General features: G+C 39.2%; 2 protein-coding genes across 3 annotated transcripts; one reads left to right on the top strand and one right to left on the bottom strand.

Moving 5' to 3' along the window:
• The first annotated feature begins 523 nt into the window (after positions 1-523).
• Positions 524-18,123, top strand: LOC125218108 (ankyrin repeat and zinc finger domain-containing protein 1). Of its 2 annotated transcripts, none has more exons than XM_048119707.1 (8): positions 524-922; positions 1,535-1,998; positions 3,255-3,369; positions 3,847-4,266; positions 16,610-16,867; positions 17,255-17,332; positions 17,467-17,577; positions 17,670-18,123. In XM_048119707.1, the coding sequence occupies exons 1-8, from the start codon at positions 575-577 to the stop codon at positions 17,931-17,933; spliced, it is 2,058 nt and encodes a 685-aa protein (XP_047975664.1). In that variant the 5' UTR covers positions 524-574; the 3' UTR covers positions 17,934-18,123. The 2 variants fall into 2 exon arrangements, with proteins under 2 accessions (XP_047975664.1, XP_047975663.1); XM_048119706.1 differs by lacking the exons at positions 16,610-16,867; positions 17,255-17,332; positions 17,467-17,577; positions 17,670-18,123 and adding exons at positions 4,531-4,829; positions 5,217-5,294; positions 5,400-5,510; positions 5,603-5,995 and having other exon boundaries at positions 3,847-4,225.
• Positions 13,931-15,694, bottom strand: LOC125218109 (phenolic glucoside malonyltransferase 1-like). Its single transcript, XM_048119709.1, has one exon. The coding sequence runs from the start codon at positions 15,457-15,459 to the stop codon at positions 14,086-14,088; it is 1,374 nt and encodes a 457-aa protein (XP_047975666.1). The 5' UTR covers positions 15,460-15,694; the 3' UTR covers positions 13,931-14,085.
• Positions 18,124-19,205: the final 1,082 nt, after the last annotated feature.

Raw genomic sequence — 19,205 nt, forward strand, 5'->3', positions numbered from 1 at the left:
TCATCATTATTTTTCCTACTTTCTTATTTTATTAATTAACTAAATAACACTACATAAATAGTCAATGTCAAAAATTAAATATTTTATATTTAATGAAACTGGATGGAGTATTAATACTACTATCAACTTATTAGTCATTAATATATATCCTCTGAATGCTACTACCTCCACCGTCCGCAAATAGAAGTCTCGTTCCATTCCGACACGAATTTTAATAAATGTTAAGAAAACTGGATGGAAGAAAGTTAGTGGAATATGAGTTAGTGGAATATGAGTCTCACTTGTATATATTAATTTTAAATGATATATGAGTGGAATGAGTTGGTGGAATGTGAGACCTCTTTACTATTTATGATAATTATGAATCGAGACTCCTATTCGTGAACGGACCAAAATAGAAAAACGAGACTCTTATTCGGGGACGGATTACACATTTTGCTTTGTTTATATGGCAATTACATATATATTATAAAATTAAAACATAAAAGGTAGTATAGTTTTATAATTTATTAGTAAGTTTTTTTTCACTTGCAGTATCTCCGAGCGTCTCAAAGAGGGAAGCTACTTAATAACCATGGCTAGCGACGCCGCCGCCATTGATAAGGCGGCGAAACCGCTTCCGCGGAAGCACAACAAGCCGGACCAGACGAGGCGACACCGTTCGATATTTGAACTCCCACCGGACTTCTTCGATTCCTGCCGCCTCTTCAACTCCACCTCCTCGGATTTTGAAACTTCGCCCGACGATGGCGTTGAAGAACCGAAATCGGAGAAAGAAGCTTCCGAAAACACCAATCACGACGGAAATGTTAATAGCAGTGGTAAAATTATGCAGAGATGGTCTTGCAATACGTGTAAGGCGGAGTTTGAGTCTCTCCAAGACCAGCGCTACCACTTCAAATCCGACCTGCACCGTTTCAATGTATGTTTTTTTGTTTTCCTATGAGGTTTCTTTTAATTCTCGATTGCTGATACTGAGCATGTGTGATTTAATGGAGTTGGAATTAGTTTTCAGTTTATACATTTTTAGGTCATTAAGCATTTTGATTTCGATTTGATGATTTAGAGCGTATGCGGTCTGTGATTCAGTTTGTTTGATTGATAGGGTAGTTGAGATGGTTGCAGAAAATTTGAGTTTGGAAACTTGCAAATTGCCTTCAATTTTCAGGATAGGGGTTCTTAACTATGCTAGGCTCTATGTAAGCCGATGTCAGGAATTATTTGATGCCTATGCTTTAGTCAGTTATATGGTTCTGTTTGGTAATCCAATTGGCTCAGAGGGTAATACAATCTGCATTCAGTTTTAATCATAAATTCATGTGAATTTTATTAATGTAGAAAAGTTTTCTTTTTCTTATGACAAGGACTGATTGGTTGATTTGTTGTTGTTTTGTTCGCATGAAGTAGTGCACTTCTTTCGCCTACATTTCTAGTGATAGTGTTCAAAAAAACACAATTGTTCACCCACTCCTCACCTGTAATATAGGCTTCATTTTTTGGAATCTTGATTTACTTTGCGATGTCTGATCCCCAGATAAAGCTGAGCATTGCTGGAAAGAGCATTATTAACGAGGAAGATTTTGATGAAGCAAGTGCAAATTCATTGTCTAAAGACTACGATGTGTCGAGCATTTCTGGATCAGATGACGAGGACGAGAGAGAGACTAGTCTTCTTGGTGACAGGAAACGTGAATTCAGTGGACTATCAAAACGTAAAATTTGTATAAAACTAAAAGATGGGGAGATAGTTTCAGTCTTGAAATGCTTATTTCTTGATGACTCTGATAGTATTTCATATGACACTGATAAGCCCCATTTCATGGATGGGGCTGGAGTTGTAAATTTGACTCCAAGAGAAGTGATTGAAAAGCTGAGATACATAGTTCATGAACCTAGAGATAACTCCAGATTGAGGATTGTTTTACTTGCAAGGGGTGGGCACTTTGCTGGGTGTGTATTTGATGGGAATTCGCTTGTGGCTCATAAGACTTTTCACAGGTTAGTTCCTTAGTTCAGAATACAAAATGTATGACCAATTTAAATTGTTTCGGAATTTTGTTTTATCTTGCTTGCACCTCAAAGGACGTCTTCCTGCCCTCATTTGTTGCATTGCCAACAGATTGACACTTTTAGTTTCAATGGAATGCATTAGCTTCAATCTTTTGACCAGTGCTTTTCTGATGTCAACTGCCTTTCGTTATTTAGAGGGAATGGTTGTGTATCTGCATCTCTACTCAATTAGCTACACCTTTTGGTCAATTGTGACAATAATACTCCCTCTGTCCCCGATTAATTGTCACTCTTTTCCATTTCGGTCCGTCCCCAATTAGTTGTCACACTTTATTTTTACCATAAATGGTATGTAGGTCCCACATTCCACTAACTCACTTCACTCACATTTTATTATAAAACTAATATAAAAAAGTGGGTCCCACATTCCACTAACTTTTTCAGCCAACTTTTCTTTACATTTCTTAAAACCTGTGCCCGGTCGAAGAGTGACAATTAATCGGGGACGGAGGGAGTAATTTGGAATTGCAGTTTTTTGTATATTTACTTTTCCCCAAGTATATGCAGCAGCAAGATCATTTTCTTCATGCTATTTGGTCAACTTTTTTTCTATGATCTTTTCAAGGTCATTTTCTTTGCAAACTACCTGTTTGAGTTGTTGTTGTTGTTGTTTTTTTTTTTTTTTTTTTTTTTTTTTTTTTTGTAAACTTGTGTAGCAGTATCCCTTAGCTGCCCTTTTTCCTTCGGGCCCTCATTTTTCTGTGGCACCCTTTGATCAACCCTACGGGTAGCCCCTTTCTGTAGGACATCTGGATCCACGTTCACCGCACCAAATTGATAAATATATAAGATAGGAAGCCCTAACTTAACCCAAAACCATGGTCAAAGGTAAATGGTTGACTCCCTATTATATGTCATTCCACACTTTCATGTGAAACCGATGTGGGATCGTATCACAGTCTCTGGTGACTTTGCTTAGTAATCCAGTCAATTGTAACAAAATTGATTTGGACTTCGATTTCTTGGGTTTAGTTTGACCTAAGTATGCGAAGATTGTTTCCAACTTCTAACTTGTTTTGCAGTTAGGAAAAACTTAAAAGTTCATTCATATAACAATTGAGTGCTTTATATGTGAATATTGTCATCCTCTTCCTCTTATTATATTCCTTCCTTCAGGATTCCATGTATCCTTTGCCTTCCATTGTCCTAGTTGATTTAACAGCACAAGTGGTTCTTTGATGTAGATATGTTGTGAGGGCCAAGGCTGGTAAAAAACAATCATTAAAAGACGCAGGTGGACAAGCTATTCATTCTGCTGGTGCTTCACTTCGTCGCTATAATGAGCTTGGTCTCAAAAAGGTATGAGGTTCTTCTTGTCTACACATGTCAAATGATTTTGGTAGTATGTGCTGAACTTTGTTCTGTTTGGTTTACCTTTTTTTTAAAGAAGGTTTGGTTTAATCTATGATTTTGCGCCTCCACATTACCTAGACAAACGGTGAAAATATTCTTCGAAAATATGTACTAATATGTTGAAATTCTTGCATTTTTCATACTTTAGTGTATGTTTCTAGTGTTCCATCATATGCGATCCTGTCTAGTTCCCATGAAGATAATTTGCCTTACCATGACTAGCAATTTTATATCGTTAACAACTCTATAACTTTGTTCTGTAATCAACTCCTTTCTGCAAAACCAAATCCTATGCAGCATGTAGTCTATTCCAGCTTCTTACTAGTTTATTTTGTTGACTATATTTGGCAAAAAATGCAGCCTTTATTTTGAAGTTAATATTCTTTGGGGTGCTGGACTGATTCACGTTTCCTCAATAACCAGGATATCCAAGAACTACTTACTTTATGGAAGTCTCATTTTGCCATGGCCTCCTGCATCTTTATTTATGCTCCTTCTAATAACCGTCAACTACTCTTTGATGGAGAAAAACCTTATTTCATCTGTCAAGAACGTGCAATAAGAAATATTCCATTGACAGTTAGGAGGCCAACCTTGAAGGAAGCTAGGCGAATATACAGCTTGCTTGTACAAGTTTCCTCCGAGATCGTTGAGGAAACAACCCCTGATACAAAAGATGAATCATTATCTAGTGTGAAGAGTGGAAACCACAGCTATACTGAATCCAGTGGATTGATGTCCAAAGAAGATTCAGATGGTACAAAAGTTGCTGAAGCCAGTTCCTTAGTATCTCAAATAAATGGTTTGTCTGTTTCATTTGAGTCCAAAGATGTGCTAAATGCTGTTGGCATATCAACACCTTTGCATGAAGCTGCAAAGTCTGGAAATGTTCAAAAAGTTCTGGAACTCCTAGAGCAGGGTTTAGATCCTTGCATTAAAGATGAGAGGGGCCAAATGCCATATATGCTTGCCACTGACAAGGAGGTTAGAAATACGTTCAGACGCTTCATGGCATCAAACATGGAAAAATGGGACTGGCATGCTGCAAAAGTACCCAGCCCTTTGACAAAAGAGATGGAGGAATCTCAAGCGTATCTCAAATAAATGGTTTGTCTGTTTCATTTGAGTCCAAAGATGTGCTAAATGCTGTTGGCATATCAACACCTTTGCATGAAGCTGCAAAGTCTGGAAATGTTCAAAAAGTTCTGGAACTCCTAGAGCAGGGTTTAGATCCTTGCATTAAAGATGAGAGGGGCCAAATGCCATATATGCTTGCCACTGACAAGGAGGTTAGAAATACGTTCAGACGCTTCATGGCATCAAACATGGAAAAATGGGACTGGCATGCTGCAAAAGTACCCAGCCCTTTGACAAAAGAGATGGAGGAATCTCAAGCAGCTAAGCAGGTAAAGCATTTCTTTATGAATTTGCATCAATACTTCTCAGCCTCATAACTAGATACAAGTTTGACTTCTTAACAGTTAACCCCTGTGTGTAATAAAAATATGTAAATCAAATCAATTTTGCTTCCTCTTATCTCCATTATCATCTGAATAGTATCTTCCAATTTACTTGGACTTCATCTGAGGGGACCGCTAGTGGTGGAATAATTTTAAGTTGATTATGTGTAGTAGTGTTACTTCCTTAAATGCATTTTAAATTGGATTCATGATCTTATGTTCCAACTGTGACGTACAAGTTTCCATTAGCCTACTTGATGCTATGGTTGTGCTAGTCAGCAAATAATGCTGTCACTTATTTCTAATTTTTGTTTTATCTGAAATTTATATTAGGCAGAAAAAGATGCCAAGAGGAAAGCCAAAGCCAAAGAGTTAAAGAAAGTTAAGAAAGCGAAAGAAAAGAAGGCCCAGGCACGTATTTAATCCAACACTAGTTATTTATATTCTAATTGCTGTGTCATGATCATTTGTTGTTAGTCTATGTGCTTATTTATACATTTTTCATGCGGTGAACAGGCTGAAGCTGCTGAATCCAGCAATAACTCGTCTAAGCCCGGTAATCCAGGAAGCTCTTTATTAACTAATAAAGGCCAGTCTCACTCTACCGGTTCAGCGGCATCAAAAGAGGTATCCATGTGTTGCATTTCCCAATTCTGGTATACATCTTACCGGCTTCATCAGATACCTACAACTACTTTAAATTTTCCCCAAATATGTAGGAGGTGCTCAAAAGAAATCAAGATCTGGAGAGGGAAAAGAGAGCTGCAGCCGCGGAGAGGCGAATTGCAGCATTAAAAGCACAAGAATCTGCACCAGTTGCTGCTCCAACTAATCTGCAGTCAAATAATTCAAGTGGAAGTGATGTCCTATGCTCGTGCTGCTTTGTGTCGTTGGCTGGTATAGTACCCTTTCATCGATACCATTACAAATACTGCAGCACTTCATGCATGCATGTGCACAGAGAGATCCTTGAAGATGGATGAACAGTTTCGGATCATTGGCCTTCTCTTTTCCAATTTTTTTTTCCAGAAATATTAATGGATATATACATATTTGGGTTTGTGATACTCAGTCTTAGATTTTTGGTCGCTGCAGTTTTTGTTTTCCTCTTCTACTCTTGACATTCTATTTTAGGGCATCCACGGTGGGACGCCATAAGCGACGCCCTATGCACCGCCACGTCTATCCTCCTCCCATTCCACCTGCAGTGGGGCGGACTATAGCCCGCTCTAAGCATTTTATCTATTATTTGAATATTTAAGTACTTCAAAATTTGGAAAAAAAAAACTTCATTTTATTAAAGTTAAAACATTACAATACGAAATTAAAAAACTATAAATTCTCAATGGCGGTGGTTGCGGTTTCAAACTTCTTCAATCATGTCGGTCATGAGCTGAGTATGGTCTTGTTGGCTGCGCATCGACTCCTGTCGCTGTAGAACCGCACCGAAACCCATCGGTAATCCTCGAGTGACAGACGAGGTCGCCGTGCTGGAGCTAGATCCGGTTTCATCATCCACCCATCGGTGACATGCCCACGTTCTTGTTCGACTATCATGTTATGCATGATGATGCACGCATACATGACGTCGGCGATGACTTCCTTGTACCAGAAACGCGCCGGACCTTTCACGATTGCCCACCGCGATTGGAGCACCCTAAAAGCCCGCTCCACATCCTTCCGCGCGGACTCCTGCTTTGACGCAAACAAGACTCTCCTCTCACCAATTGAGCAGCTGATCGTCTTAAAAAAAAACAGGCCACCTTGGGTATATGTCATCGGTCAAGTAGTACCCTATATGAGGTGTGCGGCCGTTGACAGTGAATTGGATGGTCGGACCGCGACCCCTGCACTGATCGGCGAATAGGTTGGACGAGTTGAGGACGTTGATGTTGTTGTTCGACCGGCTACACCGAAGTAGGCATGCCAGATCCAGAGGCGGTGGTTAGTGACGACTTCCAGGATCATCGTAGGGTGGCCGCCCTTGTAGCCACTGGTAAATTGGCCTCTCCACGCCGTCGGACGGTTCTTCCACTGCCGGTGCATACAGATCGATGCTCCCTAGCATCCCCAGGGAAGCCGTGCACCGTCTCGTGCATCCGCATCAGGCTCTAGCAATCATCAGCAGTCGGGCGTCGCAATTATGTGTCGCCAAAGCCTCCACAACTAACTTACAAAATTTCTTGAGACATTCGCGGCCAGTTGTCTCCCCGACGTGAAGGTACTCGCCGAACATATCCGCTGTTGTGCCGTAGGCCAACTGGCGGATCGCAACCGTGCACTTCTGCAACGGCGTAAGTCCGGGTCTGCCGATCCCGTCTTCCCTATACTTGGAAGTACTCATCACGTCCCTTAAACGTGTGCACAATGCGGAGAAAAAAATCTTGGCTCATTCTAAAACGTCGGTGGAAAACATTCGGGCCCCACCTTGGATTCTCGGCAAAATAATCTGCGAACAGACGTTCGTGCGCTACGTCGTGCTCGCGGGGGACATACATCCGACGTTGTATCGGGCGAGGGACCCGCGCCGCCTCCTCCCACTGCATTTGTGCCAAGCATTCCGCCTTGGCTTCATTAACGACATCGAACAAGGCTCGAGTCAAGACCCGTCTGCAGCCATCCGATGTACTCAAATCATAGTCGTCGGGATTCATTTTTTAGACGATGAGAGAGAATAATTGAAGAGAAATTGAAGAGATGTGAAATTGGAGTGTGTGAAATGGTAGAGAGTTGTAGTGTTTAAATAAGAAAAAAAATTGGAAAAAAAAAAAAAACAAAACGCGTGAGCATCGTCCGTCGCATCATCCGCGGACGATGTATCGGACGCGGATGATGGTTAACCCATCGTCCGCGATGCTACAGTGGCGGACAATGCATTGTCCGTCGCATCGTCCGCACCATTGCGGATGCTATTATTAATGAAAAATAAAACCCTATCGGTTGGTATTATGAGTAAATATTCAATTCTATTGTTTTTGTGTTTTAACAAAGATGTCTTAAAACTGGTCTCAATCCTCGTGTGATGGACTATTAGTTTTATTTACGTTTTGCTAATATCATATTGATAATGAATCAATCAAAATGAGAAAGAATGTCATGAAATAGATTTTAAGTAAAAATATATACACTTTATTAGATAATTAAAAATACATATACTAAATAAATTTTCAAAAATTAAAATAATATTAGATAAATTTCCTTGACTCATATTGATGGAACACTTGATATCCACTACACAGAGCAATCGCAATCTAACAAGTAACAACACAAATGGAACTTGCTAGCAATCTTATTGTAATTAAAGAGAGGTATTAAAAGTTTGTAGCTTAAAACTTTAAAAGTGTACTGTGAAAATTCTCGTCCATTGAATTTGTCATGTAAGTTGATTGGAACCTCATGCAACATCACAAACAAATATTTTCCTCTAAGATAACAAGATTACGTAATCTCCAAACATTATTTGATTTAACATTATCTTTTAATAATCTTCTTGAGTATTTTATAAATTCTTCAAGGTTTCCTATATCTATACTGCTATACATATTATATACAGTACTGTACATATATAAAAGGGGGAAGTTTTGGTGAGATTTACATTAATACCATTTTAGCTCAAAAAAATTCAAAATCATTCTTAGTATAGGTCTCATGAAAAAGTAGTTTCACTTCATCCATTTACACCAAAACTCAAACTCAAAAGAATATTCTTATATTCTATATTCACCTACTTTTTATACCTTTTCAATTATCCCTACATACTTAATTAAATTACTCATTAATCCCATAAAATTTAACAATATTTTATATAATTAAATTATTTTTTTTATTAACATATTTATGTAATAAATATACTTTATCATCAAAAAAATTACACTAACTTGAAAATTAAAATACACTAGACATGCTAAAATAAAATTGAAATATAAATTGTACAGTAATACGTTTAAAAATATTGCAATTACACAAAACATATCACAATAAGCATATAAAATAACTAAAATTCAAGACTTGAAATTTGTGTGTTGTTCCCACAAATGATCAACTAGCGCATTTCGAAGTTCTAGATGAACTTTTTTTTTTATTTCTTATTGGGTCATATCGAGTCAAGTACTCTTGAATTCGAGCATCTTCATTGTCGTCGTCTCAACTTCCGACTGTGGCATTTGTCTAGCAACTTCAATAGATGAACAAGTACATAAAACAATGACGAAAGAAAATAAAATAATACTACTAGCTAAGAACTTGAGCTACGTAGACAATCCTCATAGTCGTGCTTATTTTTAAGCTGAAAGAACACGCATTTTACTGAAAGAGCTCAACAACAAGAACAACCAAATGATGATGCAACTAGGACATATTAGAGGATCTGGTTATGATTTACCGGATTATTAGATACGTTTTCCATTTTGTTATTGTAATTTATTGATCGTGCTTTAATTCACATTTATTAAATAATAATGAGCTGATTTGTAAAGTACCATATTTGATATTGTATCTCATATTTGGTGTTGTTACGTAGAAAAATTAAAAATGGAACTGGATATGATGTGTGATTGGAGATGTTTTCTACATAAAAAAAATGGATTTTGGTATATGATTAAAAATGATCTTATAAAAGTTTTCTACACGGTGCAACCATGAAGATCAAATTAGGCATATTAAAAGCCTAACTTATATCTGTATCAATTGCCTCACTCTCGAAACAACCTTGCCCTCAAGGTTGAGCTCAAAATTGAAACCAATTACTTTGTTCGGTAGAGGCTCAAACTCATGCTTTCGGTAAGTAGCCAGAGCATCGAACCATTGCAAATGGCCCATTATATAAAGGAATCGCAACATGACTAGATAGGAGAATGGAACGGCAACTGATGCATGTGGGGAGCCCGGAAAGGAAACCCTCATCTGCATAGACTGCTGGCTAGCAGCGGAAACTAAACATCGCAGCAAGGAAGAGAATGGAGGTTGAAACTGCAGAATGTAAGGGCTGGAGGTGGACAACAGCGGTGCTGTCACTGGTGCTAGTGTAGGTGTAGTTGCTGGTGTAGATAGACTAGGAGGAGATGGTAGAGGCACCAAAACTGGAGGTGGAATGGGCTGTTGAACTGCCAAGAGCAGGGGCACTCTATTGATCGCTTTAATGTCGGGGTAATAGCTGGTATCTCCTGGCGAACAGCAACGCTCTTGGGTTTCCATGCTTCTGAATCACCAAAATATTTCATCATTTCCTGCGCAAATCGGTCCCAAGATAGAGTGAGAATTCATCGCATAAGGAGTTGGATCCATGGTACGGCCGGGCCTGCCAAGGCTTCCATGGCAACACTCACGCGATTATCCAGTGGAATTTTAGACACCAGGAAGTACTGTTCAGCCCGCGCTAGCCATGCGATCGCATTGGAGCCGTCGAATGTGGGGATTGTGATTGGTGGTGTGCCACCTGAAATTTTCATGTTGGAGCCGTGCCCGTTAGACCAAACTTTAGGGAACGAACCAGTAGTGCTGTTCGGATTCCCATAAAAGAAGGCAGCCCGCATTTCTGCCCTGAACCACTTGAGTTGAGACCCCAGCGTCGACACACTTTCGTCCATTTTCAGGCATTGAATTTTCAATTCATTGACCACAGTGGCCAACGTATTCGTCCTCTTCTCTAGATTGCCGACAACCTTCTCCAAACCATCTAAACGGGTGTCTATGGTACGCGGAGGCACCATCGTTCACCGCACCAATTGTTAGGAGGTAAAGGATGTCAAACAGATTTCTCACACTAACTACTGGACAAAATACAAAATACCATAGAGAGTTAAATAGAATCTGGAATTAGAAATGCTCGGCTTTATTGAAAGAAAACTGAATTGCAAAATAGGAAAGGGAAATCCTCCGCAGAGGCCTAATCCTCACGATGGAGGCCTACGTGAAAAACTCATCCAATAAATTGATCTCTCCAAGATGGTTTTCACCATTTAAGAGCCTCAATATATAGACTTACAAAATGATAGAAATCTGCAACTAACTTAATTCAAAATTCAAATCTACTAACAACTAACTAATAAAAAAATAAATTAAGAAATAGAATCTAATCAAATCCTAACTAATGCTGACTAAGTATGCATATCCTGCGATATGCATATCTGTATCAGAGGCGCGACCAGCCACCTCCCTCAGCGGGCGCTGTGTCCTCCCATACATCCACAAAATATAACTCTCAGCATTTTATTAAAAATATTCTAACAAGTTGAATATTTTATTAAAAATATAACAAGGAGGCATATATATTTGAGGTCTTGAAAGAAATAAGAAGAGCATTCTAACAAGTTGGAGTATAATGTTACATTTCCACATATAATAACATGGAGTATTAATTACTACTACTCCCTCTGTTTCTTCATAGTTGAATCATTTTTTCATTTCGGGAAGTTTCTTCATAGTTGAGTCGTTTCCAAATAAGGAAATAATTAGCATATTTAATGGTGATTTCGTTATATTTATTAACATCCCTTATTACACTTAATTAAGTTAATTAAAGAATGAAAAAAAAAATCGCTCCAACCCTTCTTCTCATTAGCCGCATTATTCTTCTCTCTCTACAAAAAATTCTCCCCCTTCTCTCTTCTTTGACTTGCAACCCTAGATTGTGAATTTGGTTGGTGATTTGATGAATTTGGAATGTCATAGTTGCTGAATTCACAACCTTAACAGCCCTTGCATCATTGTTGCATATTTACACCTCTTTTAAAAACACAAAATGCATAATTGTTGCACAGTTACAACCTTAACAGCCCTTGCATCATTGTTGCACATTTACACCTCTTTTAAAAACATAAAATGCATCATCGTTGCACAGTTACAACCATTTACAAACACAAAATGCATCATTGTTGCATATTGACAGTCTATTCAAAACACAAAACACTTGCATGATATGTGCATTCATGTGTATTCACTAAATGCATCATTCATGCACATAGGCAGTCTATCCAAAAAACACAAAAGCTTCTTCTATACCTTCATAATCCTAAGGATTGGGAAATCATCTCCAATCCTTGGTTGCTCCCCTGGTCCCGCAGATAAGCAATTGCTTGCATAGCTAGCTCCACTGGAACTTCTAGATCCATTGAAGTTGATTTGTCCTCCTTAATTGTGTTTTCCCTATGTGGGGCAGCTTGTAGCTGTTATGACCCTGGACTTTCATAATTTCCATAAAACAAACTTGAAGACTTAGGAAAACATTGTCCAAAGTCTGTGGTTGTAATTCATTGAATGATTTCTCAACTACATTGACTAAATCATCCACATTATTGCATGTAGTCTGAAATTGCAGTGATTGTATTGCTCTGAACCAACCCAAATCATTGGCATTAGTGTCAGGTGAGTTAGGTGGTTGTTGCACAAGTGATATTGAGAAACCACTTTGTTGTGCAGCTTCTTTGAAAGCTGGATCATTGTCTTTGATGTGTGGTCTTGCGTTGTCTTGTTTTTTTTGAGAACTTTAGTTGCCTCATTTGGCCACTTGGCTATGATGGCAGACAATATCTGTTCCCAACAATGTGTCATACATAAAATCATCATTTGCACAACATTACAAATTCATTAACAGTGTATCATGAGAAGGTAGGTACACTAGTATGTAATGGCTGATGTGCATAAATAAATTGCATTAAAGAGATGCAAACATTACCTTATTGATCAAGCAATTCCTCGTCACATCTTTTATGATACTCTCTATGGGTTTTGTCTCCAAAGTGTTTATCTTTCTGTTCTTACTTGACCTTTTGGCGGGAACTTATTTGGTAAAAGGAAAAATTCCAATTTTTCCATCAAACAAGACTTCACAATTAACACCAAATAATGGCCTAAAAACTGCACACATGAACATTATTTTTTATATGAACTGCTTATTTTTACATGTTCTATGAGGTTCTTGCTCTCCGGGAGCAAGATAGAATCTTTGAGTTCCTTTAGTCATGTAGAACCACTTTTCATCAATATGTATGGTGTTATACATGTTCTTGAACCTGATCTTGTTCAAGATTCTGCCAAGTTTTAAAGATTCAATGGTGAATCTCAATCGCAACAGCTTGTTCGCAGCTGTTAGGTTGGGCTTAATGGCTGATTTGTGTGGCCTAATTAGGCCAACCTAACCCACCTCCAAACAGTTGTTTTTGAACAACCTAAACGGGTTGTCACACTTAAGAGATTGCACCTTTTTTAGAAAGGTATACTCTTGAATAACTCAGCATCCAGATGCAACTTTTTGGGGTAAGGCCTCACTTTTTTTACACTTACCAATTGCATTGATTCTCCTCTTTGTTGTTATTTCTTTACAGTATTCCACCACCTTGTACAGGTTTGCCGGGAGATTTTGAATTTGAGCTGTGCCGCCTTAAGTGTGCCACGAGGAGGTACACTAGCCACGCACCTTCCGATGATGAATTGAACCACTTGGTTCTTGAATTGTGAGGAGTACTCCTGATGCCCCATTCAAGACACTTCAGCTGCTAAAGTGAAAATTTACTCCATTTAGTGGTTGAGCATTTACTTCAGGGGAGGATTTATTTGTTGTTAGCAGTAGAGTATTAATAGAGGAAGTAGAAAGTGGCGCCACTTTTAGTTAATTGAAATGTTAAGTGGCGCCATAATTTTTGAAGAAATTTTATAAAGTTCCTTTCTTGAATTTTAAATGTTACAGCTGCCAATATTTGAGTTAATAAAAAAAGACTATTCATTTTACTCAAGTCCTATATATTGTCCGGCTTGCTTTCTCTCTCTTGAACTCAGAATTTATTTTTTAATAAGTGAATAACTAGCAAATAAATAAATAAGTTAAAGAATGAATTTTGGTCAACTAACAAATGAATAAATAATTTAAAGAATGAACTTTGGTTGTACAATTTTTTTAGTTTAAATAAAAGTTTCATATCAAAATTGAAATTCAAATTTAAAAAGTCCAACCACTCTGTTTTATTATCTATTCACTTGTTCCATTAAACATCTCTTTCTTAAACTCTATGTCTAAAAGTTCCGCTTTAACTATGACGAAACGAAACGAGTACTAATATTTAAAGTCAAAATAACACTTAATAAAACAACTTACAACCATAATAACATACTAATACCAGCTTATAATAATAACATAAAGTGAAAATCGAAATGCATGATACAATCTCAAAAACAATGGAATGAAAAAGTGGAAATTCATAATGGAGAACTAGAGGGTCTTCAATCCATGATAGAAGGCATCTGATAAGGCATCAACGGCTCTCTTCGACATCGCAACCCCCAATTCGATTCCTCCCTCAAAATCCCTAGATTTGCACACCGATATGGTCCCATTGTCGCTGTCAATAGACACCGACTCAAACTTCACTGCCTCCCCCCACCCGAAATCCAGGCCGTACATGTCGAGCTTGGGCGATCCCGCCACCCCGAACGAGCGATTCGCCAACAGCGGCCCGAATTTCACCAGCCACTCGTCCGCGTCGCTCAGCAGCTCCCCCTTCCTATTCACCTTATCCCTAATCACCTCTCCAAACGCCTTCGCCGCCGCCAGGAACCCCTCCTCCCCTCTTATCACCCCATGCCTCAACCCCGCCGCCACGAACCCCACGCAGTTACCGAAATATGCCGCCGGCAGCGGCGGATCCATCCTGCTCCGCGCGTCCACCGCGAGCCCGAAGTATTCGACAACTTCGTCGCCGATCTGATCCCCTGCCTCCGCCGCGGATCGGTCGGCGCACCACCAGAAATAGGCCATTGTCACGGTGAAAGACGAGATGTGGATGGAATTGGAATCCGGTTCCTTCTCCATCACCAGCTTCTTCAGCTTCTCGATGTCGGTTTTCTGCAAAACGAACGTTGCTCTGACTTTATTGGTTGCTGGCTTTGATTCGCCCAACTTTAATGCGCGCATTTGGTTCCAATATATCTCCGTTCTCCTCGTCGAATCTTTCAGCACCGATCGGTCGTAAAACGGTAGAGTGAATTCGGCTTCTCCACCGAGTTTCGCTGTTAAGCTCCACGCTTTGAGGAATCCGAAGATGGAGCTAGCATCTCCGGCGACGTGGTGGTTAGTAACGCCGATAACTATCCCGATCTCCGGAAAATGCGTGACCTGGATAGCTAGTAGAGGAGATTTTCTACATCCGGATTCGGAATCAGTCGTGGATTCCGGCAGCTTAGGCACGAAGAGGTAGAAATCATCCGCCTCCCGCGGCTGATTCCCGGTGAGATAATCAAAATCAGCAGGATCTCCGTTCGATTCGGCGAAAGTGACAGCGACTGAATCGCCGGAGAAGTAGCGTAGCTCCGGCATACCAGAATCGAGAGGGCAGAGTAAGTTACCGGCGAGAGGGAGGTAGTGGCGGAGCGTTTGGGAGAGAGAGCTCTCGAGATTCGGGGCGATGGTTTCCGTGAAATCGGCGGCAGAGCAAGGGTGTTTGTAGAAGAGGAGGCGCTTGATGGGGTGGAAGAAGATCCAGAGTATGTCGAAGTAAGTGAGAGGGAGGCGCTGCTCCGGCGCGTCGCTGGCTGGAGCAACGGAGCAGCGGCGGAGGATGGAGAGGGTTTTGGTTGTCGGCGTCATGGATTAGGGTGGCGGAGTCTGAATGGAATGCTGCCAAGTTAAGTAAGCAATTACGTTGTTGTTAAATTTACGTGTTACTATTTCATTTCAAATTGGACATGCCTCCTGATGGGGTTGTTGAAATGAAAGGAGGGGAATAAGGTAGACGGGGTTGTTGAAATGAAAGGAGGGGAATAAGGTAGACACAAACTGCTCAGCAGCAGGATGGGTCATTTTTTCCCAGGCTGGATGGGATAAGTAATTACGTTGTTGTTGGACCTATCACATTAATTTTTGCAGCCGTGCCAGTAGCGAGGCGACCGCTGCTCGACGCTGCACGTTGCCCGTCCGTGCCAGCGGCATGGCGGTGATCTTAAATAAGAGCGCGTTCATGCCGTTGAGCAAGGCTGACGTCGGGCTACGATTCCGTTGGCATTTTCATTTTTTTTAATTTTTTTTAAATTCAAAATTTTATATATAAAAAATCTTTTTAAATAAAAAAAAAATTCTCACTTCCCAATAAATTATACTCCCTCCGTCCCATTAAATATATCATATTTGCTTTTCGGCAAAAGATTTTATGTAGTGTTGTTTTGTGAGTTAATGAAAAGAAAGTAAAGTAAGAGAGAAGAAAAAGTAGAGAGGGTATTGTTTCCATTTTTAGAAACGTTACATATTTAATGGGACAGACTAAAAAGAAAAACGTTTCATTTCTAATGGGATAGAGAGAGTATCTGTTTTCTACACAGTTTTAATTTATTTTTCAATTTTTTTCCCAAAGATTCACATTTTCATCTATAAATACCCACATTTCAATACAAACAAATTCCCACCACACTACACAGTTCTCATCTATTATCTCATCTAAATTCTCTCATCAATTCTCAATCGTAATAGCCCGAACTTTCATACCTTATTATTATTACTATTATTATTATTATTATTAGCATAAAGATAAATAATAAGTGGTCGTTGTGTATTCAAAACATGTCCTTTATGTTTATAATAATCGATCTTGGAATTATAAATAATCGTTGCTTCGTTCTCAAACGAACATTTCAAGTTCAACTAAAAATAATAACACCATATAAAAGTTTATAATGTCCGGCATATCTCCGAAGTCCACTAAAGTACTATTATACTCCCTCGGTCCAAAGATTTGCTAAATGATGTTGGCATATCAACACCTTTGCATGAAGCTGCAAAGTCTGGAAATGTTCAAAAAGTTCTGGAACTCCTAGAGCAGGGTTTAGATCCTTGCATTAAAGATGAGAGGGGCCAAACGCCATATATGCTTGCCACTGACAAGGAGGTTAGAAATACGTTCAGACGCTTCATGGCATCAAACATGGAAAAATGGGACTGGCATGCTGCAAAAGTACCCAGCCCTTTGACAAAAGAGATGGAGGAATCTCAAGCAGCTAAGCAGGTAAAGCATTTCTTTATGAATTTGCATCAATACTTCTCAGCCTCATAACTAGATACAAGTTTGACTTCTTAACAGTTAACCCCTGTGTGTAATAAAAATATGTAAATCAAATCAATTTTGCTTCCTCTTATCTCCATTATCATCTGAATAGTATCTTCCAATTTACTTGGACTTCATCTGAGGGGACCGCTAGTGGTGGAATAATTTTAAGTTGATTATGTGTAGTAGTGTTACTTCCTTAAATGCATTTTAAATTGGATTCATGATCTTATGTTCCAACTGTGACGTACAAGTTTCCATTAGCCTACTTGATGCTATGGTTGTGCTAGTCAGCAAATAATGCTGTCACTTATTTCTAATTTTTGTTTTATCTGAAATTTATATTAGGCAGAAAAAGATGCCAAGAGGAAAGCCAAAGCCAAAGAGTTAAAGAAAGTTAAGAAAGCGAAAGAAAAGAAGGCCCAGGTTTGTCTCTTTTTGTAGTTTTGCTTGCCCACGTTTTTAATCCAACACTAGTCATTTACTATTCTAATTGCTGTGTCATGATCATCTGTTGTTAGTCTATGTCCTTATTTATACATTATTCATGCAGTGAACAGGCTGAAGCTGCTGAATCCAGCAATAACTCGTCTAAGCCCGGTAATCCAGCAAGTTCTTTATTAACTAATAAAGGCCAGTCTCACTCTACCAGTTCAGTGGCATCAAAAGAGGTATCCATGTGTTGCATTTCCCAATTCTGGTATCCATCTTGCCGGCTTTATCAGATGCCTAAAACCACTTAAAATTTTCCCCAAATATGTAGGAGGTGCTCAAAAGAAATCAAGATCTGGAGAGAGAAAAGAGAGCTGCAGCCGCGGAGAGGCGAATCGCAGCATTAAAAGCTCAAGAATCTGCACCAGTCGTTGCTCCAAGTAATCTGCAGTCAAAAAATTCGAGTGGAAGTGATGTCTTATGCTCGTGCTGCTTTGTGTCATTGGCTGGTATAGTACCCTTTCATCGATACCATTACAAATACTGCAGCACTTCATGCATGCATGTGCACAGAGAGATCCTTGAAGATGGATGAACAGTTTCGGATCATTGGCCTTCTCTTTTCCAATTTTTTCTTCCAGAAATATTAATTGATATATACATATTTGGGTTTGTGATACTCAGTCTTAGGTTTTTGGTCGCTGCAGTTTTTGTTTTCCTCTTCTACTCTTGACATTCTATTTTAATAATGTTAATGAAAAATAAAACTCTATTGGTTGGTAGTATGGGTAAATATTCAATTTTATCTCATTGTTTTTGTGTTTTAACGATGTCTCAACCTTATCACGTTGAACTAATTTTGAACTAAAAAATTATTTTTTCGGTTTTAATTGTTCAACGTATTCTATTTTTACGAGTAAAATAGGTTGGAGTTGTGAATAGTGCAATTTAATAGTTGTGGCCTGCGGGGTTAGAGGAGTTGTGGCCTGGAACTCAAATTTAGTAGAATGATGATGTGGAGGGCACTTGCGGCCCGGATTTGGGATGGGGTTAAGGATGCCCTAATGGTAACTGGTGTCAATCCTCATGCAATGGACGATCAGTTTTATTTTCGTTGTACTAATATCATGTTGATAATTAATCAATCAAATGAGAAACAATGTCATTAAATAGATTTTAAGTAAACATATATACACTTTATTAGATAATCAAAAATACATATATTAAATCATTTTCAAATTATAAATAATATAGATGGGTATATTGATGGAACACTTGATATCTACTACACAGAGCAATCGCAATCTAAGAGCATCCGCAGCGGTGAAGGCTACGGTGCTCGTCCGTCCGTGCCGCTGAGCAGCACACGTGGCGACGTCTCATTCGCCAACGGCATAGCCGTTGGCTTATTTAAATTTTTAAATGCAAAATTAATTGAAAAAAATGTTTTTAAATAAAAAAAAATCTTTTTTCCTCATACTCTCTCATCTAAATTCCCACGATTGGTTCGACTCCGAGGCCGGATTTAGTCCGGAAATGCAATTTACGGCCCCTCCTCAAACCCAAGGTTCGCAAGCTCTGGGTGGCTACCGTGCTTATCCGGTGTACGACCTAAACGCCTCCGGGTTTGGGTGGGCACCCGAGCCCGGATCGGGAGGGAGCAGCAGCTCTGTTCCTACTCATACTGATACGAGGTGAACTCGTATCAGGGATAATTCAGCAAGAATTCGCTGAGATAGGAGGGTTCGAGGGTCCGTTCGCGGAGAAACTCCGTCGAGCAACCAAATAAAAAAGACGATAAAAGATAAATTGCGGAAAAGTAAAAGACAATAAAAGGATAATTGTATTTCTTCAATGAATGACTCCA

Source organism: Salvia hispanica, chromosome 4, assembly GCF_023119035.1.
Source record: "Salvia hispanica cultivar TCC Black 2014 chromosome 4, UniMelb_Shisp_WGS_1.0, whole genome shotgun sequence".
NCBI classification, from domain to species: Eukaryota; Viridiplantae; Streptophyta; class Magnoliopsida; order Lamiales; family Lamiaceae; genus Salvia; species Salvia hispanica.

Excerpts from the sequence above, each read along its gene's own strand:
- LOC125218108 (XM_048119707.1), top strand. The coding sequence starts at position 575 with ATGGCTAGCGACGCCGCCGCCATTGATAAGGCGGCGAAACCGCTTCCG. Across the intron at positions 1,999-3,254 it reads GCTCATAAGACTTTTCACAG|ATATGTTGTGAGGGCCAAGG; the intron begins GTTAGTTCCTTA and ends TCTTTGATGTAG. Across the intron at positions 3,370-3,846 it reads ATGAGCTTGGTCTCAAAAAG|GATATCCAAGAACTACTTAC; the intron begins GTATGAGGTTCT and ends CTCAATAACCAG.
- LOC125218109 (XM_048119709.1), bottom strand. The coding sequence starts at position 15,459 with ATGACGCCGACAACCAAAACCCTCTCCATCCTCCGCCGCTGCTCCGTT.